General features: G+C 52.2%; 1 protein-coding gene across 6 annotated transcripts in view; it reads left to right on the forward strand.

Annotated features, from left to right (window-relative positions):
- Nucleotides 1-22,170, forward strand: part of Card11 (caspase recruitment domain family member 11) — a 127,157-nt gene extending 104,987 nt beyond the window's left edge. For all 6 annotated transcript variants that reach the window (XM_087903327.1, XM_087903323.1, XM_087903326.1 and 3 more), the window contains 14 exons: nt 285-367; nt 1,264-1,364; nt 3,943-3,995; nt 6,223-6,355; nt 7,539-7,740; nt 7,966-8,092; nt 9,926-10,166; nt 11,104-11,200; nt 11,572-11,667; nt 13,231-13,366; nt 15,545-15,724; nt 16,965-17,089; nt 20,730-20,845; nt 21,611-22,170. In XM_087903327.1, coding sequence (XP_087759453.1) covers nt 285-367; nt 1,264-1,364; nt 3,943-3,995; nt 6,223-6,355; nt 7,539-7,740; nt 7,966-8,092; nt 9,926-10,166; nt 11,104-11,200; nt 11,572-11,667; nt 13,231-13,366; nt 15,545-15,724; nt 16,965-17,089; nt 20,730-20,845; nt 21,611-21,815 — 1,895 coding nt within the window. In that variant the 3' untranslated portion in view covers nt 21,816-22,170. The remainder of the gene's footprint in view (nt 1-284; nt 368-1,263; nt 1,365-3,942; nt 3,996-6,222; nt 6,356-7,538; nt 7,741-7,965; nt 8,093-9,925; nt 10,167-11,103; nt 11,201-11,571; nt 11,668-13,230; nt 13,367-15,544; nt 15,725-16,964; nt 17,090-20,729; nt 20,846-21,610) is intronic.
- Nucleotides 22,171-25,541: the final 3,371 nt, after the last annotated feature.

The raw sequence follows: 25,541 nt of genomic DNA on the forward strand, positions 1-25,541 counted from the left end.
ACAGGTGACATGGTTTAGTCTTGACTGGAGCCCCCCTTGGCCAGCCTGACTCGGGACAGGATATGTTATCCTGATTTGAAAAAACAAAATGCCGCCAGCCGTGGTTTCACTGTTGTTGCTCCAGGGGACACCATAGAGGACAGAGCAAGCTCCTGATTTGCTCTGTCCCCACCCACACATGTGGGGGGTACCACCACCACCCCCAGAACCCCAGCTACAGTCTTTAACTTCCCTTCCTCTCCCTTTTCTTCTATCCCTGCTTCCTGTGGCTCTGATGAGGACAGTCAAGGGGCACGAAGAGGACTTCGCAGACGGCAGCCCCAGTTCCTCCCGCTCGCTGCCTGTCACCAGCTCTTTCTCCAAGATGGTGAGCTGGCCCTGGTTCTCACTCCTCTTGCACACCATCTGAGTCCCCAGGCTGAGCCTGGGGCCTCGCTGATGTTTATTTAAAGAAGTTTCTCTTTCCCCAGCTCAGCAATGTATTCACACCATCCTGCCGGCTCCCTTCCCAGCTTAACACTTGATGGGAGGAGGAGACAGGCCTCCTAAGGGGCGGTGGCAAAAGATGCCCAAAATTCTGCAACTTCACAGCCCCAGGCAATCCAGGCCACTATCCTGGGAGGCAACAGGCAGGGTAGGGGGCTGCTGGAGCAGCAACAGAGGGAACACCCCCACTTCTGGACAGAGCTAGGCAGGATCCCAGCCTTCAATTACATCCAGCTATCTATTTGTCCCCGCAGAAGACACCAGATTAGAAATTCTAAGCCCGAGGGGTGCCCTGGGAGAAATGTCAGCTCAGCTTCTCAATCAGACCCTGAGGGAGGTAGAAATTTGGTAATGGATTTACAACAGTCTGGTATCGGCCTGGCCCCGGTGCCAAAACCCCAGGTATTTGCCCCCCACCAAACACCCCTCTTCACGTCCACTCTGGCCAAAGCACAGCCGGCCAGATAGGTGCAGGTGGGGGCCACAGAGCCCTGCCCATACAGGGTCACGAGGCCTCCCAGCTCGGTCAGTCCCCGTCTGCTTCTCGCAGCCAACAGCTGTGGAAGCAGCTGTGCTCCAAGCTCCGCTGACTGCCCCAGGGCTGAGCTCAGCCTCCTCCAGCCAAGGTCATGCTGGGGACCAGCTTGCTCAGCCTGTGCTGCCCAAGCCGGAGTGGGAACATCCCCAAGTTAAATTTAGTTCCCGCGTATATAATATTTATGCCCGTGGAGGCACTGCGGATAAATATCCGGTAACACAGCTGTACCGCGTTCACAGCAGCCCCACCGGAGCCGCAGCAGTATCATGTCAATCACCGCAGAGCCCCCGGGAAATGACTCCATAGTCAGACGCTGCAAGGAAGACACGCCGCACCGCAGGTGAGTGGCAGGTGCAAGCCTCGGCTGGCTGGCTGGCCCTGTCTCCGAACCCCAAGTTCGTATGGACTCCTTAGGCCTCTCAACAACACAGAAGGAAAGGGGAGAAATGGGCCCACTGTCCACTACACCAACTACCCCATTGGAGTAGTTGAGGCTTGGAGATGGGGAACCACCCTTTTTTGCTAAAATACAGCCGAACCTACATCCTTTGTCCCTCCACTGCCCTGGAATTGTGTTCCAAGTTCCTGAGACCTCAGACCTTAGTTTTGATTTGTTTTTTGTTTTGTTTTTTTTTCACCCAAAGAGTGGGAGCTACACAAGGACCTCCTCTACCTCCTGAAAAACATGGATTTCTCAGACTTATACAGCAGCCAGGTGTGTCCGTTACACTCCACTCAAAGTCAGGTGCCAGGCTAGGGTGATAACGCAATAAAAAAAAAGTTGCTTTGCCAGCACAAAGGCCTGTATCCGGGTCTCCCACAACCCGCATTCACAATGCAGGTGTGAGGCCAGCAAAATGGCTCAGTGGGTTAAGGGTGCTTGCTGCCAATCCTGATAATCTTGAGTTTTGTCCCTGTAACCTCCATGTGGGCACACATGTGCACACTCGCATGTACAAGCTCACAATTAATTAATGTCATTTTTGAACTTTAAAGTGGGGACTGGAGAGGTGGTTCCCTGATTAAGAGCACTGACTGCTCGTGCAGAGGGCCTGGGTTCGGTTCCCAGAATCCACGTGGCAGTTCACAGTTATCTGTAACTCCAGTTCCAAGGGATCTGACCACCTCCAGGCACATGCAGACATGGAGGCAAAGCACTAATATACATCAAATAAAGATTTTAAAAAAATCTTAAAGTAAAATTAATAACAAGCGTGGTAGAAACCTGGGCTTGCTGGCCAGCCAGCATCACCTAATCCAGTGCTCTCAACCTTCCTAATGCTGCAGCCCTTTAATACAGCTCCTTATTTGTGGTGACCCCCAACCATAACATTATTTTCGTTGCTACTTCATGACTGTAGTTTTGCTACTGTTATAAATCATAAATATCTGATAATGTTTTTACATAGCGTAAATGGCTGGTATGCAGCTCCTGTGAAAGGGTCATTTGACCCCTCCAAGAGGTCGCACCCCACAGGTTGAGAACTGCTGGCCTAATGTGAGTTCCAGGTCAGAGACAGACTCTGCTTTTAAAGACACCTGAGAATGTCCTCTGACCTCCACATACACACAAATATATATATATATATATCACCTGTGCACGTGTGCACGTGCACACACACACACACACACACACACACACATCACATCACAGCCAGATGCTGGTGGCTCCTGGGAGAACTGGATTCACACCCTGGTCCTGCTGGGGCCTGAATTTTGTTATCTTAGTCATCACCTTCCCAAGAAAGCTCTAAACTCCAGCTCACACTCATCTGTAACACCACACACACTCATCTGTAACACCAGCTCACACCCATCTGTAACACCAGCTCACACTCATCTGTAACACCAGCTCACACTCATCTGTAACACCACACACACTCATCTGTAACACCACACACACTAATCTGTAACACCAGCTCACACTCATCTGTAACACCAGCACACGCTCATCTGTAACACCAGCTCACGCTCCTCTGTAAGAATACCTGCTCACAGACAGGGAAGGAATCAGCATAGGACCAAGCTAGGCCTTCTGAATGTGGGTGACAGTTGTATGACTGGGGCAGAGTGCGGGGTCACTGGCAGTCGCACCATGATTTGTACTGGCTTTCTGCAACCCATTCTCTTTAAACGAATACTTTGCTCAGCCTAGATATAGTGGAGAGGGCCTTGGTCCTTCCTCGGAGAAATATGGATGGGTGAAGGGGGAGGTGGAGGGCCGGGGGGCGGGGGGAAGGGAGTGGAAACTGAGATTGGCATGTAAAATGGAAAATGATAGTTTGTTTTCTTTTAAAAAAAATAATTAAAAAAAAAAGAAGCACACACACAAAAATAGAATACCTGCCCAGTTCCCCTAGTAGCTGCACCCTTCTGGACATCTTGGACCAGTTTTCAGGGTAGTTACTGAAATGTCTTGTACACCTACAACCACCTTGGCCAGCCTAGGGTTCATTCTACCCACCCTTTCCTAGAGGGCTCTCTGCTGCCTCGGAGCCACCCCAGCAGGCCTGAGTGGCAAACGTGGTGTAAATAACAAACAGAGGTTGCTTGAGCCTCTGGGAAGTCGGTACCCCAGGCTGGCCTCTCACAGTCAATTCCCTTGCTTCTGCCTCCTGACCACTGCGATTGCTGGCAAGTGCCACCACATCTGGCTTCACCCAGCCCCCGCTCACCTGCTTGCCTTGTGTCCTCCTCGGCTGTTGTGAGACATGATCAAGACAGGCCCCCAGGACCTCCTTCCCTGATGATTTAGTCCCCCTTCATCCCATCCTCCTCATCCTTCCCTTCCCTCCTCTACTGACCTCTTGGAAGCAAGGCCTGATGGGAAGCCAGAACATTCCAGAAGCTCCTTCCACCATGTTCACCTGAAGCACATGCTCACAACAGCATCCTTGTCCACGGCTTGTGTCTTGCAGCACAGTAGAAGAAGACAATGACAGTTGCGGGTTCGACGCCTTGGACCTTGATGGTGTGTATCTGCCAGGCCCAGAGGGGCCACGGTGACCTGGGAGGGCAGGGTCTATCCAGAGAAGGACTCAGAAGAGGGCATGGGAGAAGATCTGCTCATAGGCTCCAGCCAGAGACCAAAGTGGCTCTGAGATTTACAGGCAGAACCAGCCACTCAGCTGAAGAAAAAAGAAAAACCATGGGTTTTAAAATAGTAATAATTCTAGATCTCGAAATGTGTGATTTCCTACAGTCCCCCAGTGAGGGGCTGGGGTGTGGCCCAGTGGTAGAGCCCCTACCTAGAATCCCCAGTGAGGGGCTGGGGTGTGTCTCAGTGGTAGAGCCCCTACCTAGAATCCTCAGTGAGGGGCTGGGGTGTGGCTCAGTGGTAGAGCACCTGCCTAGAAACCCCCAGTGAGCAGTGAGGGACTGGGGTGTGGCTCAGTGGTAGAGCCCCTGCCTAGAATCCCCCAGTGAGGGCTGGGGTGTGACTCAGTGGTAGAGCACCTGCCTAGAGTCCCCAGTGAGGGGCTGGGGTGTGGTTCAGTTGGTGTAGTGTTTTCCTGGCATGCACAAAGTCCTGGGTTCCCCCCAGCACCATAAAAACTGGATTTGATGGCACACTCCTGTGATCCTAACACTTGGTAATAGATGCAAGTATATTTTGAGTTCAGAATCATCCTCAGCTACTTAGAGAACTAGAGGCCAGCCTGAGCTACATGAAACTGGAGGTGGCAGCCAGGATTGAACTTAGGGGATGATCCTCAACTAGACCATGTTGGGGACACTGACATTCTCTCAGCTGTACATAGGCTGTATGGAGACTCAGAAGCAAGGACCTGAATCCCAGAGATACAGAGCACATGTATGGCTAAATGGCTCTGCCTCTCAGCCAGGGATCCCAGTTCAGTCCCAGGCCCAGCATCCCTGCCTGCAGAGACCATGGTGTTAATACCATGAACCCAAGGCATCTGCCTGGCTGGATCACTGAGAGGGTAGAGAGCCTGGAGATAGTTCCCCTGTGTCTCACGTGTCCCCAGAGCCCTGTCCTGCTCTTGGATTAGGCTCCTATGCCTCAGAATCCTGCAGATGTACCCTGCCAGCACCTACACACACATTCCACTTCCTCCCCAGTCCCCATCCGTGCCCCTGGCTAACAGAGGCCACCAGCAGACAAAATGGTAAGATTAGCGATCCTCCATAATTGGGGACCATCGCAAGCTATCAAGTGTTAAAGAGGGGTTAGCACCTAATGGAGGCTGGGTAATGAAAAGAATCAAGAGAGGTTTAGAACAGGGAAGCCGGGAAGTGAATCCTGGGCAGGCGTCCAAAGCATGTTGCGGGTGTCGGGAAAAATTCCTTGTGCAGAATTGGCCTTTGTTATCAGCCCCAAGCAGGACCAGTGTGTCCCTCACCCTGGTGACTCTGTTCCAGCCAGCAACTCCCCTTGGAATTTACAGTCCAGATGAGGTGGGAGAAAAGGATAGGGACCCCAGGCTCCTATGGACACAGAGTCTGAGAGTCGGTGGAGGGTGGTGAGACTAGGGGGGGCGGGGGTGACTCCAAAGTGAGAACCCCAGAGCTCATTTCCAAGATAGAGCTGGGAGCTGAAGAGGTGGCTTAATGGCTAAGAGTTCTTGCTCCACAATCGTGAGGACTGGCGCCTAGACCCCAGCATCCTCACAGCAAGTGGGGTGTCCCTGAAAATGCCTCTGACCCTAACTCTGAAGGGTACAGAGACAAGAAGAGCACAGGGCCTGGCTATCCTCCTGCCAAGCTGAAAAGGCATACACCCCAGGTTCAGGGAGAGACCCTGAAAAAAAAGGCAGAAAATGGTAGGGGAGGGCACCAGATGTCCTCTTCTGGCCTTCTACCTCCCTACATATCTGGTGAGGCTCCATAAGAAGAAAGGCAGGGGGTTGTCTATTTTGAACTTTACCATCCTTCCTCATGGCAGGAGACATGCAGGGTGGAGTCAGAGCTGCAGGATTCTGGTTCCTGTAATTCGAGCACTTGAAAGATGGAGGCAGGGGGGTGGCAAGTTGAGCACAGCCTGGGCTACATGCTACAACCCTGTGCTCTGCCTCTGGAGGGAGCTGACTCTCCCCAGCTTCCAGTCTACAGAGCTATGCTACTGTTCAGCTCTAGGAGACGCTGCCCACTCAGTGTCAGGGGGTGGGTGGAAGGGATGACCCTAGGTGCTCCCTCTAATGTGCCTAAGTCTTGACAGTTCCCCCCCTCCTCTGCAGATGACAATCATGAACGCTACTCCTTCGGACCCCCTTCCATCCACTCCTCCTCCTCCTCACACCAGTCAGAGGGACTGGATGCCTACGACCTGGAGCAGGTCAACCTCATGTTCCGGAAGTTCTCTTTAGAAAGGTATGGGAATGGCTAGGGGCTCAGCTCAGTGAGTATAGGTCTTGTCACACAAGCGTGAGGACCTGAACCCACCCACATAAAAAGCTGGGTGTGGTGGTACATGCTTGTAGTCTGCAAACTGCAGATCCAATGAATGACTACCAAAAAACAAGGAGGATTGAGGAACAATGCCTGAGCTCAACCTCTGACCTCCGTGTGCATGTACACACATACACATGCACTCACACACACATGCATTCACACACACAAATATACACATGCACTCACATACACACATACACTCACTCACATACACACACTCACTCACACACACATACACTCTCTCACACACATACACACATACACACACTCACACACTCATGCACTCACACACATGCACTCTCACACACAAATATACACACGCACTCACACACATACACTCACTCACACACTCATGCACTCACACACACAGATATACACACTCACTCACACACATACACTCTCTCACACACACATACACACTCACACACTCATGCACTCACACACATGCACTCACACACACACACACATACACACACACACACACATACACATACACACACACACACATAAGGAAACAGAGACAGGATAAAGGTACCAGGGATGGGAGTGACCAAATGGGAGCTCAAGGATGGGACCAAAGTCCTCATCTTCTTAGTTCTGTACAGAGGAGACAATCTGTGTGCTCCAAGACTCAGGGTCTCAGTCACTCAGAATAGAGATGTAGCTCACTTGGGAGGGTGCTCACCCTGCATGCATGAATCCTGAACTCCATCCCTAGCACCACATACATCAGGCAAAGTGTCACACACCTGTAATCCCAGCACTCAGGAGGTGAGGCAGGAGGATGAGAAGTTCAAGGTTATTCTCAGCTACCTAGTGAGTTGGAAGCTAGCCTGTACCACATGAGATCTATCTCAAAGTGGGGCCTGGGCACACAGAGAGAACCACTCCGTCTGTTCCTTGACTGTCCCGGATAAGAAACCTAGATACACAGAAGAAGAAGCAGGTCGTCATTCCTACTTCCTGAGGCCAGGAAGGTGGCTGCAGTCATTAGTCCCTTAGAACCTCCCAAGCCTCCGGGACACATGCAGCCATACCCCCAGCAGCCTGCTAACACGTCCTAGGTTCAGTCTTTCTGAGTCTATTTTCTTTCCCAACTCAGGCCCTTCCGGCCATCGGTTACATCTGGGGGCCATGTGCGTGGCCCTGGCCCCTTGGTGCAACACACGACCCTGAATGGTGATGGACTCATCACCCAGCTCACCCTGCTGGGCGGCAATGCACGTGGGAGCTTCATTCACTCCGTCAAGCCGGGCTCGCTGGCCGAGAGGGCTGGACTGCGTGAGGGCCACCAACTACTGCTGGTGAGAGATAGAGGGGGGAAACTGTGGGGTGTTCCCAGGCCCTTCTCTTCCATGTGTACACATGTGCACATGCATGCACACCTAGCGACACATGCCTCCCTCACCTCGCTGCATGAGATGCCCCTGTGTCTGGAGAAGGATACTCCCGTGGGTCGCAGCCATAGATTTGCCACGTTGCCCATCTGCAGAGCCTAAGAAAATAAACAGCTTGGTTTTGCCCTGTAGCTGGAAGGCTGCATTCGAGGTGAAAGGCAGAGTGTTCCACTGGATGCTTGCACAAAGGAAGAGGCCCGTTGGACCATCCAGAGGTGCAGTGGCCCCATCACCCTGCACTACAAGGTCAACAATGAAGGTAAAGCCTGAATTAGACCTGGTCTACACGAGAGTGTGTACCATGAGCTTCCCCCTTGCTTATCTATGCCCGGTGAGGAATGAGTCACACCCCACCCCAAGAGGAAATCAGTTCTAATATCCTTGGGTAGGAATGACAATGCTCTGTGTCACCCTGAACAAGTCCGCAAACCTCCAAGGGAAACTCAGAGGACATAGCTCCAGCAGACTGGCTCGCTCCTCCCCTGCACGGGTGACATCTGTGAGACTCTGGGCCAAGCAGGGCTGCAGAAGCACATCCGGGCCCCTGACAGACAGCCCTGCCTGGCCCAGCCCCCCCTTCACTCCCCCACTCTCCATCCTCCCCAACCCCAGCCCCCTGCAGCCCTTCTGCTGGGTGATGACTTGGATTCTCATTCTCACCTCTGGGTTTTCCTGCGTGATTGCCTCTGCAGCTGGGTCTTATTTTTAACCACAGTAATCATGAATATTTGAGCGGAGCATAAATAGCCCAGCCCGCTTCTCCAAGCTGCCCTCCTGCCCCTTCCCAGCAGTACTCTGGTGCAGAGGATAGCACTGTGGAGCCCAGCCAGTCACCCCTGCTCATGGGACATGCTCCTACCATCTCCTGAGGCTAGGTTTTCCAGCCCTGCACAAAAAAATGAAATAAATAAATCTCTAGGGAACATCTTGACCCCTGGGTCACAGGGCTACAAAGTGAGTTGCGCCCCCTAGAGGTGGACAACGGCATTGCCCTCCAGGCTGGATTTCTGAGAGAGGCCCCTAGTCCCAGAGCAGAGCTCAGACTCAAGGATGCTATGGGGTACAAAAGGGGTCTGAGCCAGAGTTGGGCTAAACTAGGGCACCCCTAAAAGACCCAATATAGAATCTCTGATTCTCCATGCCAATCCAGCTGCCCGGAATGCCCTTTGGCTATGGATGACCTACTAGGAGCCTGCTTGTTACAACTCCCCCTTTGACTCACACCCCTCTGTCACTGGGGTTACTTTGGGGATAAATTATAGACGTATACCATAGGCGTTCACTGACAGCTTGCAGCATTTATCAGATTCACGTTGTAACCTCCCAATGCCTCCAAAGTTATTTGCAAAATTTTACTCAAAAGACCAGTAATATTTGGCCTTACTGGCACGGGCGTAGTCTTATTAACCTAGAAATGCATTTGGCAGTAGCTACAAGAGATTCCACACAGCTTCACAATGACCTGGCGAATCGACTTCTGTATCCATATCCAAGAAAAACGAGTACACGTGTTCACCAAAAATAACATATTTGACTGACTCACAGCAGCATGGAGTACTACAGAGCAATGAAAAGTAACATGGGCCACAGTACTGTGTCTTGCAAGCATAATGTTGCACAGTTGCAGCCAGATACAAAGGAGCTTGTGGTACTTGCTTCCATTTCTGCAACCTGAGGTACAGCTGCTGGCTAGGGCAAGCACAACCAGGAAAAAGCTAGCCTGAGAGAGCATACCAGCAGAGGGTTCAGGGTAGGCGCTATCCACATGTATGCATTTGAGAAAATTCATTGAATTGAAGGATGTGTCTAGCCTATTGCTTGTTAAGTACCAGTTGGCAAGCTCCTTGTAATGGTGGAGAAGGCATGGAGACCACAATGCAAATGTTAGTAAGTTCAACGCTGTGACTCGGCACAAGCTTTAGCTCCAAGCTCCCTGGAAACCCAAATGAAAAAGGAGCCCCACAGACGTCATGGCTGCCCGTCGACAAGGGAACCCCACAGACAGCGTGGCTGCCCAGTCACAGGAGAAAGACAGGCACGCAGATGAGGTCATCTCCAGGGTGCTTAAGTGTTTGGATTGTGTCCCCCTCAGGATACCGGAAGCTGCTGAAGGAGATGGAGGACGGGGTAATCACATCAGGAGACTCGTTCTACATCCGCCTGAACCTGAACATCTCCAGCCAGCTGGATGCCTGCTCCATGTCTCTGAAATGTGACGATGTGGTGCATGTCCTGGATACCATGTACCAGGACAGGCACGAGTGGCTATGTGCACGAGTCGACCCCTTCACAGACCAAGACCTGGACATGGGCACCATCCCCAGCTACAGCCGGTGAGCAGGGACTGGAGGGGTGGGCTCTGAGACCACCCCAGACCCAGAAACCCTCTCAACCTGGGGAACTGGAAGTTACTGGCCTCTCCTTCTGTGGAAGGCATCCTTACCCTTATAGTAAGGATGGCATGTGTCCTCACAGAGTCTCCTAGCACCCTCTTTCTGTCCAGTGACCACCAGGCATGCTGTGAAGCCCTCTACCTGGATCCATACCTCAGTCCCTCACTGGGGGATTTTAGGCAGGTGCTCTATCACTGAGTCACACCCCAGCCCCTCATTGGAGGATTCCAGGCAGGTGCTCTACCACTGAGCCACACCCCAGCCCCTCACTGGGGGGTTCTAGGCAGGGGCTCTACCACTGAGCCACACCCCAACCCCTCACTGGGGGGTTATAAGCAGGGGCTCTACCACTGAAGCTTCATTTCCCAACCTACTTTACTTTTAAAAGAAAAATTCAATAGTCTGATTGAGTTATTCAGCCTAGAGTTGAACTTGCAGTCCTCCTGTCCACAGCCCTTCCCTGCCTAGGACAACTGGGATGACATTTCCATCTGGTCTTTTTTTTCTACCTGCGGTTCAGGACTAGGGGGAGGGAATGAACCCCAGAGCCCTGGGACATGCTGAACAAATGTTCTGTCTCTGAGTTATTTCCCAGTTCCTTCGCCATTTCTTTTTAATCATCCTGGGTTCCACACAATGACCCTTGCTCTTCTGGGCCCTTGCTGCTGCTTGGCCAGTCACAGACAAGTGGGTCTTGGCCAGTCAGATGGTCAGTGGAGAAATCCAGGTACAAGGTCATGACCCCGCAGCTGGTCTGCAAGATGCTGTGTCCCAAACCCAGAGGGTCCGGTGTTGCACAGCAACTCCTGGGACCCAGTTCCTCCTGTCTGCAGGGTCCCAGCTCTAACCCTGAGGTTGCTCCCATGTTGCTCCCCAGGGCTCAACAGCTTCTTCTGGTGAAGCTCCAACGACTGGTTCACAGGGGCAGCCGGGAGGAGGCAGACAGCGCTCACCACACTCTGCGCAGCCTCCGGGTAAGTAAAGATGGGTGGTGGGGACAAGGGGGGCTTACAACTTCTCTCTTCCTCCCTGCATGTAAGAAGTAGGAGCTGGCCGTGTCACCATATCATCAGGAAGATGCACTGCAAGGCATTTGGTTCTTTGGGAAGGGAGAACTCCTATGAGCACCTCCCCTGCTGGAACTTAGGGGATTCAAATACATCTCACCCAAATCTATGCCAGTCTCAGATACCAGCCTCTGCTGCTGCCCAGCTGTAGGTCTCTGATGTTTGCACCTTGACACTCAGGCCGGAGGGGACTTGGGGACGGGTGTGCCTCTCTCTACAGCAGGCTCACACTCGGGAGCCCCTTGCTGAACCCCGGCTGATTGACAAACTCATTTCAGAACACCCTTCAGCCCGAAGAGACGCTTTCAACCAGCGACCCCCGGGTCAGCCCCCGCCTCTCCAGAGCGAGTTTCTTCTTTGGTCAGCTTCTTCAGGTAAGGCTGGTGAGAGGAAGCCTGCTGACTTGTCTAGTGCAGTTTGCCAGGGCCCCACCCTCTGCCTACCAAGAAGAGATGCCAGTGTGGAAATAACACGGCTTTGTACTCCTGCGCCTCTTATGGCTTCTCACAGTGCCTGGTTTCTTCCGTCCCATTTTATCCTCACAGTGACAGGTCTGTAGACAGACTCCACGCCTGCTGGAAGCCGGTCTCACTTTCATAAAAGATTTGAAGCAACTTCGGGCCAAAAGAGCTTTAACAACTCAGCTGCTAAAATATGACAGAAAAATCAGACGTGCTATATCGGGCAGGGGAAACGAACCCTCCAGATATTTAGGCCAGTTTACTTCCTCTGAAGGAGCGTTAAACTTCCCTAAGCATCCCAGAGGCCAAGGAGAGATAAGGGAAACCCAGCAGGTTCCTTGAATCTTACCTATCTGTGGAAACAGTTCAGCTCTTTGGGACTAGAAAAAAAAATCCTCCTTGTACTTAATTTCGAAAGAAAAAAATATTTTGGGGGTGGATAGTTCAAGGACTATCAATAAGCCTGCTGTGTGAGTCCACATAGGTACCGATTTGGGCTTCCTAGCCATTCCTGCATCAGTAGGTGAGAGGGGCAAAGAATCTGACTGAGCAGCCCAGAAGATCGTTTCCTGTGTGGCGCTGCATTAATTAGACTCCGATGCAGCAAGCACAGCAAGAAATAGCTAGCACCTTGACCCCAAAACTCAGATGGACACAAGAATGTGGCAGAGACCGACAGATGGGAAGGGACCCTGTAGAGCATGAGACCTTCCTCCTGAAGGCAGGACTATCTACCAAGATGACGTTAGGCCCACGGGTCAAGCTGAGTTTCATTCCAAGGCTCAAGGCTAAGCTAGGGGTGTGACTCAGTTGTTAAACGGCCTGCCTACCGCGTGTGGAGCCCTCTGTTCCAACCCCAGCACCACATGGTGGTGCATGCTTGTAATCCCAGCACTCAGGAAGTGGAGGCAGGAGGACCCGAAGTTCAAGCTCCTCCTAGGTCACATAGTGAGTTTGAGGCCAGCCTAGGCTACATGAGACCCTGTCTCAGAAAATATATAAAAATAAAAACCATGAGGCCGGTGCATGCTGGCACTGGGCAGGCTGCTGCCTCTTCTTCTGAAGAAAGCAGCAGAGACTTAAAGGTGCCCAGGGGGCTTTGTGGGAGCCTGGCCTCTGTGCCAGAAAAGTTTCTATGAACTGTGTGAGGAAGCCATGGTTCTAGAACCCAGAGGATCATGGGAACAGTGTGGAGAGCTGGAGGGTTCCAGCATGTACGGACCCCAGGGGCTGCCAGCTAGGGTCCTCACCAGCTAGATTGGTAGGGGCAAGAGGTGTCTTCAGCCACGGTAGCTGGAGTGTCCCAGGGTCTCTTTACAACAGAGGTGTTCTGCTCTGGGCCCCCAGAGTAGAGTCGAGGTTGGAACAAAAGCCTGGCTGGTTTTGTCTGCCTGGCACAGCTCAATCTGGCTCAAGACTTGAAGCCAAGAGAATTCCGCCCCGCCCTCCCGCCCTGCCCTCCTTCTCTCTCCACAGTTTGTCAGCCGGTCAGAAAACAAGTACAAACGAATGAACAGCAACGAACGTGTGAGGATCATCTCTGGGAGCCCCCTGGGAAGCCTCTCCCGGTCCTCGCTGGATGCCACCAAACTCCTGACAGAGAAACATGAGGGTGCGTGAGGACCTCCTGGCCCCTCCCCCACGGCCCCGCGCGGGCGTGCAGCAGCGTCTGGGCTGGCCTCTCGGTGTACACTTCTCCCTTCCATGGAGCTACAACTGTCCCTGACACGGGTTTAAGCCGCAGGATGCACAGGCGAAGGAGGGAGCTGAAGAGATGGTCCTGTCAGTAAAGTACTAACCCAGAATCATTATAGTTTGTGCTTACAGTCCCAGCACAGGGGAGACAGAGGCAGGAGGCGAGCTGGAGCTCATTGGCCAACCATTCTGGCCATTGATGAGTCATCCTGATTGAGTGAGAGACCCTGTCTCAAAACGTAAGGTAGAGACTGATTGAGAAAGACGTCCAATGAGACACCTAATATCTACTTCTGGCCTGTGTACTCGAGTGCATGTACACACACACAGAGGGGGAGGGGAAAGGCATAGTAGCATGCATCTGTAATGACAGGATTTAGTCAGCTGAGGCAGGAGCATTGCCATGGGTTGAAGGTCAGCTTGGGCTACATCGCAACACCCTATCTCAAACAAAATAAAACAAAAGGATGCTTAAGAAGACCCACCCACCCCTACCATCCCGTCAGATTTGTCATCTTTCTGGCCCTTGCAACTCCCCAGCGTAATATCCTGCTCTGTGGTCACCCAGCTCTGACCTGTCTGATACCTGTCATCGTCCCTTGAAGTCCAAATGCCTACATTAATGGAAATCATTTGCCAAGACCTATTTACTTACTGATGTCTCTCCCACTAAATCTTTCTCATTTCCCTAGCTGGTAAAAAACTATCCAGTGCTCGGCCCCCAGATGATGGTGGGCCAGCTCCTCCCTGCATCCTCCCATCCAGGCTGGGTTCTCTTGGAGACGGGGAGGCAGAACCTGAGTATAGATGATCAGGAAGACCTCTTTGTACCCACACTGGGCAAGCTAGTGACAAAGGAAAAGGGACAGAGCCCTGGTTCTAGAAAATGGGTCCCCAGATGTCGGGAGCTGGCTTTAGCAGATCCCCTTGCCTTGGGACTCAGGGGAACAGAGGACTGTGCCTCCCATGAAAGACCCCAAGGGCTTTGCCCTGTGTCCCTGCCCTCTTGTCACCTGGCCCTCTCTGCCACCCCTCTGCATTCACTCATCCGTTTGCCTGAACCATCACATTGTATGACTGTTCTAGGGGAGTCCCCATCTATTCACACCAGGCAGAAAGGGAACCCCAACCAAAGGAGCAAGTCCAGCCAAATCTACTGCGGTGAACGAGGGAGTTTTGAGGGGCTGGTCACAGGAGCCTGGATGACTCTAGCCACTGCATCTTCAGAAAGGTCCCACAGCAAGGGTGATGACTCGCAAAAGTGGCATCCATGGAGCTCCCGGCCCAGTTTGCAGACAGCTCCCCAACAACTGTGTGCTGCCTCTGTAACCTCAGAGGGGGGCTTGCGGACGCACTCGTGTGGCCGTCGAGGCTCTCGGGTAGTGTTCTTAAGTCACCATCTACTTTAGTGGTTTTGTTGTTGTTGTTGTTGTTGTTGTTTTGATTACAATTTTTGTTTTATTTTGGTTTTTTGTTTGTGTGCCCACATTCTTTCCACTTGAGGGCAGTACCCACAGGGACCAGAAGAGGGCGATCAACCCTCTGGAACTGGAGTTGCCTGAGTCACCTGAGGTGGGTGCTGGAATCTGAACTCTGGTCCTCTGCAAGAGCAGCAAGTGCTCTTAACTGCTGAGCCGTCCCTTCAGGCCCCCATCTTGTTTTTGAGACAAGCTCTCTCATTGGGCCTGGCTACCCTGATGAGGTAGACTGACGTGCCAACCAGCCAGCCCCAGGCCCTCAGCTCTGCAGGTTTCGGCACTGAGAGTGAGCATTTCCATCAGAAAAGTTGTCACTGCAGGACCGACTCTACTCCTGGTCATAAGCCACACCCCTATTCTAAAAAGATGTCCTTGATCTACAAAGGTGGTACTTCAGAAGCCATCAAGGTTCCTGTGTGTCTTGTGTGTCTCTCCCAAGTCCCCCTCAGAGACTTTCCTGAGTATCCAGAATAGTTCCAAGATACCCATGTCTCTTCCTCCATTACCAGAGGCCTCCAGGCTCCATGGGGCCACGCAGGTGGCCAAGGCCTCCATACCCTAAATGTGCCGTGGGACAGGGTGGACTCTGACAGCCCACTGCTTCTGTTCTCTACCAGAGCTGGACCCTGAGAATGAGCTCAGCCGGAACCTCACCCTGATCCCCTACAGCCTAGTGCGAGCCTTCCACTGTGAGCGCCGCCGGCCCGTACTCTTCACGCCCACCATGCTGGCCAAGACACTGGTGCAGAAGCTGCTCAACTCGGGGGGCGCCATGGAGTTCACCATCTGCAAGTCAGGTGAGCCCGGCCAGATAGCAGGCAGAGGGACACAGGCCTCTGGAGCCCATCGCTAGAGTGACTCAGCCTCTCCCCCTTCTTCTCCCCTCCCCTCTCTTCCATTGCTCCTCCTCCTCTTCTCCATCCATGCCAGGAGGCCTGCCTCCCCTCTGTGTTCTCACAAAAGGCAGCCCATCACTGTACCCACTAAGCCACTTGGTAATGATATGTAACCTACATACTTCTCTCCATCTAGATCATGGCTCCTCGAGTGCAGCGGTGTATTTTAACACATTTTTAATCCTAATGCTTGACCATGAACAAAATCCTCTGGGTGGTGGGTAGATAGATAGATGAATGAATGGGTAGATAGATAGATAGATAGATAGATAGATAGATAGATAGATAGATAGATAGATAGATAGATAGATAGATAGATAGATAGATGGGTAGAGAGATGGGTAAGAAGGTAGATAGATAGGTAAGAGGGTGGGTGGGTGGATAGGTGAGCAGATAGATGAGTAGGTGGGTGAAGGGGTTGGTAAGTAGGTAGGTAAATGGATGGATGGTGGATGGATGATAGATGGGACTGAGGAATAGATACATGGGATATGGGTAAATGGGTGGATGGTAAATGACGGGAACGTAGATGATGGATGGGTGGATGATAGGTTGGTGGGTGGTTAGGGATGGGTAGTAAGTAGATGGATGGTAGACACTTGGGAGATGGGTGAATGAGTGGATGGATGGACAGGAGGATGGTGAAAGGTTGGACAGACAGACAGATAGGTGAATGGATGGGTGACATACCATATACGGACGGACGGGTGAGCAGATGGGTGGATGATGAATAACTGGATAATGGATGAGTGGGTTGATGACAGATGGCTGGGTGGGTTGATGAGAGATGGACAGATAGTGGAGGAAGAGACGAGAAAGTGAGTTTCATGATTGAACTGTACTTGATGATGACCCCATCACCTGAGCTACTTTGTCCAGTAACGCCCACAGCTGAAAAGCCAGAGTGTGAGTGTCCACTGTTCCCTGCTGCATAGTCCAGTGTAAAGAGCATGCATGGCCTTAGTCCCTCAAGGAGCTTCCCCGTCTAGTAGAGAAGATGAGATTCCATTTTACTATGGTGCGAATGGACCAGGTGGATATCAAATTATGTGGCACCCAGAAGGAGACAGGTAGGGCCTGGAAGGGATGGCCTACCACAAACAGCACTTACCACCCTGGGCACCAACTCCCGTCTCCGCAGATATTGTCACTAGAGATGAGTTCCTCCGGAAGCAGAAGACGGAAACCATCATCTACTCCCGGGAAAAGAACCCCAACACCTTTGAATGCATTGTCCCTGCCAACATTGAGGCTGTGGCAGCCAAGGTGAGGGACACTGGGTACCAGCCAGGCTGAGACCCCACCCAACCGTCTCTGTGAAGCGCTGGGACGTGGGCAAGGGTGGGTGGCCACAGGTAGGGCCTTCCTTTCTCTCTACTCAGGCCCTAAATCTCTCTTCTTCCACTCTCTATACTGTCTCTGATGTGGGCTTGTGTATTGAAACCCTCTGCTGTTTTGTTTCTGCCAATGGCCTGGTGTTGGTTCATGTCAGCTAAAGGTGTGTGTGTGTGTGTGTGTGTGTGTGTGTGTGTGTGTGTGTGTGTGTTTGTGTGTATGAAAAGGAGGAAGGAGGGAGGAAGAGGAAGACAAGGGGGAGGGGAGAGAGAGAAGCATGTGCCAGAGTGAGACACTAGAAGCACGTTCTAGTTTGCTTTCTGTTGCTATGATAAAGACCATGAAACAAAAGCAACTTGGGAAGGAAAGGGTCTGCTTCATCTTACAACTCTCAGATCACACTCCATCGCTGAAGGAAGTTAACTCAGGAACTGCAGGCAAAAACCGAAAAGCAGGAAGTGAAGCAGAAGTCAAGAAGAAACATTACTTATGGGCTTGCACCTCATGGCTTACTCAGCCTGCTTTCCTATACAACCCAAAAGTACCTTCCCAGGGTTGGCCCTGCCCACAGTGGGCTGGGCCCTTCCACACCAATCACTAATCAAGAAAACACCCACCGAGTTGCTTTGCAGGCAGTTTCTCGACTAAGGGAATGCCCTCTGCCCAGGTTAGTGAATGTAAGTTGACAATAAATAAACAAACAAACAGCACAGGGTGGGTGTCAGGTATCATGTCCTCTCAACCATGCGAAAGAGAAAAGTCACAGGCAGCCACCCAGAAATGTCACAGTGTGCATGCAAGTCAGATTCCTCTGGAGCTAGACGAGATGACCCTGCGTGACCCTAAGGGGACAAAATGATGCTGATCAGCTATAAAACATGGAGTTCTTCCTTGCTCTGAGACTTGAGAGCTATGGCGGGGGAAGGGACAGCATCCTTAGGGATAGCAGGAGCCAGTAACCTGGCTTGCCATACAGCTGGGCGGTCACGTATACACCTTCCCTGTGTGTCCCTGACACGCACAGATGAAGGCAGAGCCAACGTTTTTGGCCAGTCTGAAAGGGGTTGTTTGGTTGTCTCTTTTTAAGTCTGCATCAGAAAGCAGCATGTGTGTGTTCGTGTGTGAAAAAGTGTATGTGTTTATGTGTACATGCGTGTATCAAGATCAGAGGACGGTCTTGCGTGTCATTCCTCAGGCACCAGCCACTGAGGGGATGGCTGAGTTGGTTCATTGCAGCTATGCAAGAATGATCCTCAGAACCCACATGAAGATACAAGCAAGGTGGCATGTACTGTAATCCCAACACTAGGGAGGGAGAGACAGGAGGTGCACTGGCTAATTTTGTATCAACTTGGCACAAGCTAGAGTTATCTGAAAGGAGGGAACCTCAGTTGAGAAAATGCCTCCATTAGATCCAGCTGTAGGGCACTTTCTCAGTTATCAGTGAGGGAGGGCCCAGCCCATGGTAGCTGGTTCCATCCTTCCCTCGACTGGTGAGTCTGGTTTCTATAAGAAAGCAGGTTGACCAAGCCAGTAAGCAGCAGCTCTCAACGGCCACTGCGCCAGCTCCTGCCTCCAGGTTCCTGCCCTGTTTGATTTCTGCCCTGACTTCCTTTGATGATGAACGATGATATGGAAGCAGAAGCCAAATAAAACCTATCCTCCCTGAGTTGCTTTGGTCACCCTGACTAAGATAGGAACATTCCTGAGGCTCGCTCACCAGCACTAGTCGGCTTAAACAAATCCATGGACCCCAGGCTAAGAGAGAGACCCTGTTTCAAAAGAAACAAGGAGGCCTGCCACTGAGGATTGACACCATGATCGACTCCTCTTGCCTTGCATCCACATTCACACATAAACACGCACAAAGCATCTGAGCCATGTTACATAGGAAATTAGAGGTTATCCTGGGCTACCTGAGATCCTGTTTCAAAAACGAAAGGTTCTTTGGGGAGGTCTGGTGATAGGGATGAGAAAGTGGGTGTGGTCACAGACAAGACGGATTCTACTAGAAAAGTGGCACCCCAGGGTTAGCAGGAGTCAGGGGAGAAAATAGTAAAGGGAAGAAAGTGGGGGGTGGGTGGGGGTCTTGGACTGTGTCTATCTGAGGCCTGGGTGTCAGACCCACAGTGTGTGCAGAGAAGACTTCATAGAGCATGGTGATACTATATTCTTCCCCCTTCCTTTGCCCCCTCTCCCTCTTCTTTTGTCCCTCTCCCTCCTCTTCCCTGTCCTCTCTCCTCTTTCTCTTCCCCTTCCTCCTCTAGTCTTCCTCACTGTGTGTCTCAGATGGCCTGAGAACCACCTAGAGAGTCTCCTACCCCCGCCCCACCCCTTAAGGGACAGGATTACAATCATGTACTGCCACACTTGTGTGTGTGTGTGTGTGTGTGTGTGTGTGTGTGTTCTGGCTTTTATTTGACTGGGTTTTTAGGGTATTTTTTGTTTTAATTGTGTGTGTGTGTGTCTATGTGTCTATGTGTTTATGTGTGTGTATGTGTGTGTGTGTGTATGTGTGTTTGTGTGTATGTGCACATGACTGCAGTGCCCACAGACGTCAGAAGAGAACAACATCACATCCATTAGAGCAAGACTTCCAAGTGGTCATGAGCTGTCACTAGTTGCTGGGATCTGACCTCAGGTCCTCTGCACGAGCAGCCAGTACTATTAACGGCCGAGCCATCTCTCCACTCTTTGTTCACTTGTTTTTTGGATACCCTCCCCCTATGTAGCCCAGGCTGGTCTGGAACTGGCTATGTAGCCCAGGCTGCCCTCCAAGCACAAGCCTCCTGCCTCTGCTTCCCAAGTGCTAGGATTGCAGGTGTGGACAACCGCACCTGGCTTTTTATATTGTTTCCTTTTCTTTCTTTCTCCCTTTCTTCCTTCCTTTCCTTCTCTTTCTAAATTCTGCAATAAGTCTTCCTAGGTAGTCCAAGCTGACCTCAAACTCATGATGTTCCTACTCACCCTCCCAAGGGCTGGAACTACAGGCACGCACCCCCATGCCCAGCTTTCTGTGTTCTTTTTCTTTAGTTTGGCATGGTCTCTTAGACAGGTCTCACCATGTAGCCCTGGCTGACCTAGACTTCTCAGTCTCCCGCCTCTGGGCTAGGAGACTGGGCTAGGCTAGTAGTTATGCTCTTTGAGTCTTGGATATAAGGCTTGATGCTTTCTTTAAATGACACCTTCAGCCAAGTCGGAAGCATTCTTTTCCACAGATAGCAAGCTCCTGGTTAAGCAGCTAACTGCGAAGACCCTCCAGCCAGCCTCCCTTTCTGACCTTTTCTGTTCTTTTACTCATTACCAGGAGCACTCTGGAAGACTGGGGGGCAAGTGTCCATTGCAAGACCTCCCCCCCCCGGTTGGGCTGAACCTAGACAGTCAATGTCACTGCGCTCAGCAGGATTGTACAGTGTCCAGAGGTGTGGGGCTCCAGCTTCACTAAGACTCACTTATGAAGTTCCCTAGTTCAGCCTCACAGCCAGGTGTAGGTTGGCACCAGTCTTGGCGTGGCTCCCACGAGGGTGGGTCATGTGGGTACCACTGCTGACAGCAGTCACCGTACTTGCAGAATAAACACTGCCTGCTAGAGGCCGGGATCGGCTGCGTGCGCGACCTGATCAAATGCAAGGTGTACCCCATCGTGCTGCTCATCCGGGTGAGCGAGAAGAACATCAAACGGTTCAGGTAAGGACACCCCAGACCCTACGGCTACCCCCGCCAACACTACGCTCTACCCATCCCCTCCCAAAATCCCGGATGCTGGGTTCTGCAATTCTGATCCTGCACAGTGGGACAGATGTGTAAGACACATTGGGATGAATGTGGCAGTCGGGAGAGGGTCTGTCAACTTCCTGTCCCTGAGATGAAGTAACTGAGAAGGAGGGAAGTGGACAGATGCAGGTGTGTCATCCCAGCCATTCAGGAGGACGGAAAGATTGAGGTCATCCTGGTCGAATAGTATTCAACCTTGAGAAAGGAGAATATTCTGACACCTGCCACAATAGTGACATTCAGTGTTGGAATGCTGTGAAATCGGCACGGATGACGGACACCATACGGTTCCACCTATAGGAAGTCCCTAAAGTATCAGATTCATGGGAACAGAAAGCAGAATGATGGGAGCCAGGTACTGAAGAGGATGGGTGGGGGTGAAGTTTGTGTTTAATGGTCGCAGAGTTTCCATTTGAGACGATGACCTTATTCTGGAATGAAGCACGTTCTCACCACATAGCCTTGAACTCACGTTAGCCCAAGCTGGTCTCAAACTCTTCAGTAGTGTTAAGAACACCCACGGCTAGAATTCCAGCACTCGGGAGGTATCTGGCTGGTGTGGTTCAGCGCCCAGGAGGACAACAGTACAATCCAGGCCTCTGTCTCACACTGTGGGCATCCAGCCCCACAGCCTCCCCATGTCTTCCCTTACCATCTCTCCCCTCCCCCGCCCCACAGGAAGCTGCTGCCAAGACCAGAGACAGAGGAGGAGTTCCTGCGTGTGTGCAGGCTCAAAGAGAAGGAACTGGAGGCGCTGCCCTGCCTCTACGCCACCGTGGAGGCTGAGATGTGGAGCAGCGTGGAGGAGCTGCTGCGCGTCCTCAAAGACAAGATCGTGGAGGAGCAGCGCAAGACCATCTGGGTGGACGAGGACCAGCTGTGACTTCCGGGTCAGAGCCGCTGGACGCAGACACGGGGCTCCTGAGCCCCTGGCAGCGACGTCACCAGAAGCCCCGTGGTGGAAGGTCAGGCCCTGCTGGTGTGAGCAGAGATGAGCAAGCACAGAACACTGAGCCTGAGGCCCAAACCCAGCAGCCCCTCCGAGGCCAGAGCAGCGGTTGAATGTAAATGCACGGGACAGGGACAGAGGATGACCACCTGCGAAGTGCAGGCCTCCAACAGCCCGAGTGGCTGCCGGCCCTGGGGGAAGCACAAAGCACGCATCCCAGGCGGGTGGGTCCTGGGAGACAGGACTCCTCCTGCGCCCGTCTTTCTCTTGCATTAAATTTCCTCCAGTTCTTCGTTGTTGATCAAATCCTTTGCATTGTGGGTTCTAATCCCGCACTGCCTCACTGGCTGAGGTTCCTTCCAGCAAAGCCAGTGGAGGCAGCAATGTGTGGTTTCCCCACACATATGCTCTGACCGTAGTCACCAGTATAGTTTCTCAGTTAGGGGTGGGACCTGGGGGGGGGGCACTCCCACCCCTGCAGGCCCTGCTAGACCCTTTATCGGTTTGATCCCACATAGATAGCCAGGGTGCAATGCCCTGCAGCGCCCAGAGGACAACATTTCACAGCTCCCCTCCCCACGCAATCGCTCCACACCACTGCCCAGTGCACACAAGAGCTTCTCCGAGGGGGGTTGAGAGCAGCAACAGGCTTCTGTGGTGGGTGTTATGGCAAATATCACAGGTGGACTCTCCACTGGTTTTGCCATACAATCGAGACACCAATTGTCCCCAGCTGTGTTCTCATTAAAAAAAAAAAAAAAAAAAAAAAACACTGCAGCTTCTGCCATTTTAAAAAGATATCCAAAGCCCCAAAGTGCAACAACGTTAGGTAGAATAGCCAGGAGAGCCAGTAGCCAGTAGCCACTGGTTCTCTCCCTGCTGCCTCTGCCAAATACCCAGGCACCTTTCTTCAAATCAACAGCCCTGGCTGGCAGGGCCAGCAAACGTGAAGCCTTCTTTTCCTGGAACAGCCCATGGCAACAAGCTAGCTGCCCTAGGTCTGCGGAGGTCCAACTGCAGCCATTTAAGTCGAGATAAAGCACCTAGTGAGAAACCCTGGGGCCGAAGGACCAAGGCTCCCACTTCGCTAACGCCTGAAGTGGTGGTAAATTTCCTCCAGGCAGAGGCCCTCGCACTTCCACTTAGAAGTCTCGCCAAGAGGACAGACGTGACCGGAAAGGAGTCTCGGATAAAAGGTCTACTGATTTATTTCTATTTATTTATTTAAGTTCAGTAAACCTCGGGCTGGCTGGGTGGAAAAACCAAATGCACTTGCCTCAGGTTTGAAGGGAGGAGTGCAGAGTGGCCATCTGGGAAGTCCAGGAGTGGGTGGGTGTTCCCTTCCTCCAGGGATGGCCAAGCTCCTGCAGGCAAGACTGAGGGTAGATCCAGGGTGACAGGGGTGGAGATGGCAGGGAGGGATGGAAGGAGGTTCCCCCAACACCCCACACTGTCTACACTGATGTCAAATCAACACAGCCTCAAAAATCTCCAGGCTTCGGGGCCTCGTCCTCCGTCTCACAGGGTCTCTCTGGACGGAACACTCCCATGTGAGTAGAGCCCAAAGCTATGCAGGAAAGAGTGTAGGAGGAGGCAGGAGGAGAGAGAAAGGGGCGCTTTCTGTGTTGTTTGAAGTCATAGTGAGGGGGCGGGTGTTAGCACCCCTACCCCCACCCTCACCCCAGGCTGCTTTGAAGCCAGTGCCTGGCTCCAAATCATATTGAAAGTCTCCACATGGGCTGGGTGACTGCAAGTGACCTCCGTGTGGGGATTTGGGGTTCTTCCATACACTGTGTCAAATTCACGTTTGGTTCTGATCCTCCCCCGGCCCCACCCCACGTGTCTGATGGGTGATGATGTAAGGGAACTAGGCTGGGAAATTGCACGCACCTCAAGGTATAGATCTGAAGGAGGAAGAAGGGGAGGAGGGATGGTAAGAGGAGCAATGACCAGGCAGAGTGGGAGAGCACTTGCTGGTCCGTGAGCCCCAAGGATCCCTGGAATGGCCGCCCTGTGCATACCTGGCTTGGTGGCCTGGGTGGGGATGGAACTCAGGTACCCAAGTCTGTCATAGCAGCACTTTACCGACGGAGCCATACTCCTAACCTACCAACCCAATTTTGAGTAATGGGAGCCGTGAAAGGCCGTCATAATGTCATTTTGAAAATGTATTTATTTAGCGTCTATATGTGTGGGGGCTGTGGCACACACGTGGCGTGCAGGGGACAGATTGCAAGGGTCTCTCTTCTCTCCTACCACCCTGTGGATCTCAGGGATCAACCTCAGGTCACCAGTCTTGATGACTAGCAACTCTACCTGCTGAGCCACCCACTGACCCTTTATCCTCAGGGTGTCATTGCTGACCCTGCCCATGATTTGTCCCCTCCATGGCTGGGGGCTTCAGTCAGCGGTGGCTTCACTATCACCCCTCCAGGGGTGACCCCAAACACAACAGAGTCCGGAACATGTAGGAAGCAACAAGTAGCCAAATGCTCAAGGCCAGGGTCCCGGGTCAGTGCACACAAGGCCAGACCAATCAGGTCTCCACCCCTTGGAGAAGAACCTGGTATTTGGGAACATCCCAAGCAAAGTTTTAGAGTTGGTTGCTGGCACCCTATAGACTCAAGGCTGACAAAGGCTAAAGGGCACAGGGTCCAGGATCCTTTCTGCTCTCTTACGAAAGTGGCCCTGACCCTGGGCATGACTAGGAATGGGCTGTTTAGCCACCTAAGCAGTTAGGACTACAGATCCTACAATCAAAACTGGAGCCCAAGGAGTTAGGGGTGCGACTCAGTGGCTGAGGGCTTGCCTAGCACTCAGGATGTAGAGGTAAGAGGATCAGAGTTTAAAGGCACTTCCTGGGCTATTTGAGGCCCTATCTAATAAATAAATATTCTTAAAGGACCTTGAGGAACTAGGGGTGCGTACCATAGATAGAGGCTTTACATTCAGGAGTCTCTGGATTTCGTCCCCAGCACCACACATATACATGCATGCAGCCACAAATAAGAAAACAAACCAACACAAAATCTGGAGCCTTGGATACCTGACCCAAAGCTCGCCTCCGAAAGAGCTCATGTCATCCTGTCCCTAGAGACCCTGGTGCTTCAAATGAGCAGATGCACTGGCGGCATGTTGTCCTTTCCTTGGACAGAGGTGAAGGACGCTGTGGTATGAGCAGCTGAGCTGGCCCTGGTTCTCCCTGAGTAAGGGATGCCAAACCCCTTGGCTACGGTTGGCCTTTCCTAGATTGAGGAGGACACCCAAAGGGAGAGAGCCCCAGCCTTCCTGAGGCCAGAGTCCGTCCCAACAGTGCTCCCAGCCCAGCAGAGACAGGCACCGAAGTTTTCTGAACTCGGGTCTGTTGCATTTGGGGCTGAGGTTAATAAGTAGATGTTACTCAAGGGAAGGATGCTTGTGAAACCCTCCCGGGGCAGCTCCTGCTGGTACAAACAGCAGAACCCAAACTAGGAACCACAGACCTGGAAATTGAGGCTGGAGCAGTGGGGGGGGGGGGGAGCGCAGATAGCCAGTGGAGGAAGGGACTTCAGGTGGCTGACTGACTGATCTAGGAAACACTGTTCATTTCCTGTGTCCATCAATCTGGCCTCAGCCCTTCATACTTTATTATTGTCACCAGCCTGCGGATTTACAGCTGTC

The sequence above is a fragment of the Myodes glareolus genome, chromosome 2 (genome assembly GCF_982192425.1).
Source record: "Myodes glareolus chromosome 2, mMyoGla1.1, whole genome shotgun sequence".
In the NCBI taxonomy this organism is placed as follows: domain Eukaryota; kingdom Metazoa; phylum Chordata; class Mammalia; order Rodentia; family Cricetidae; genus Myodes; species Myodes glareolus.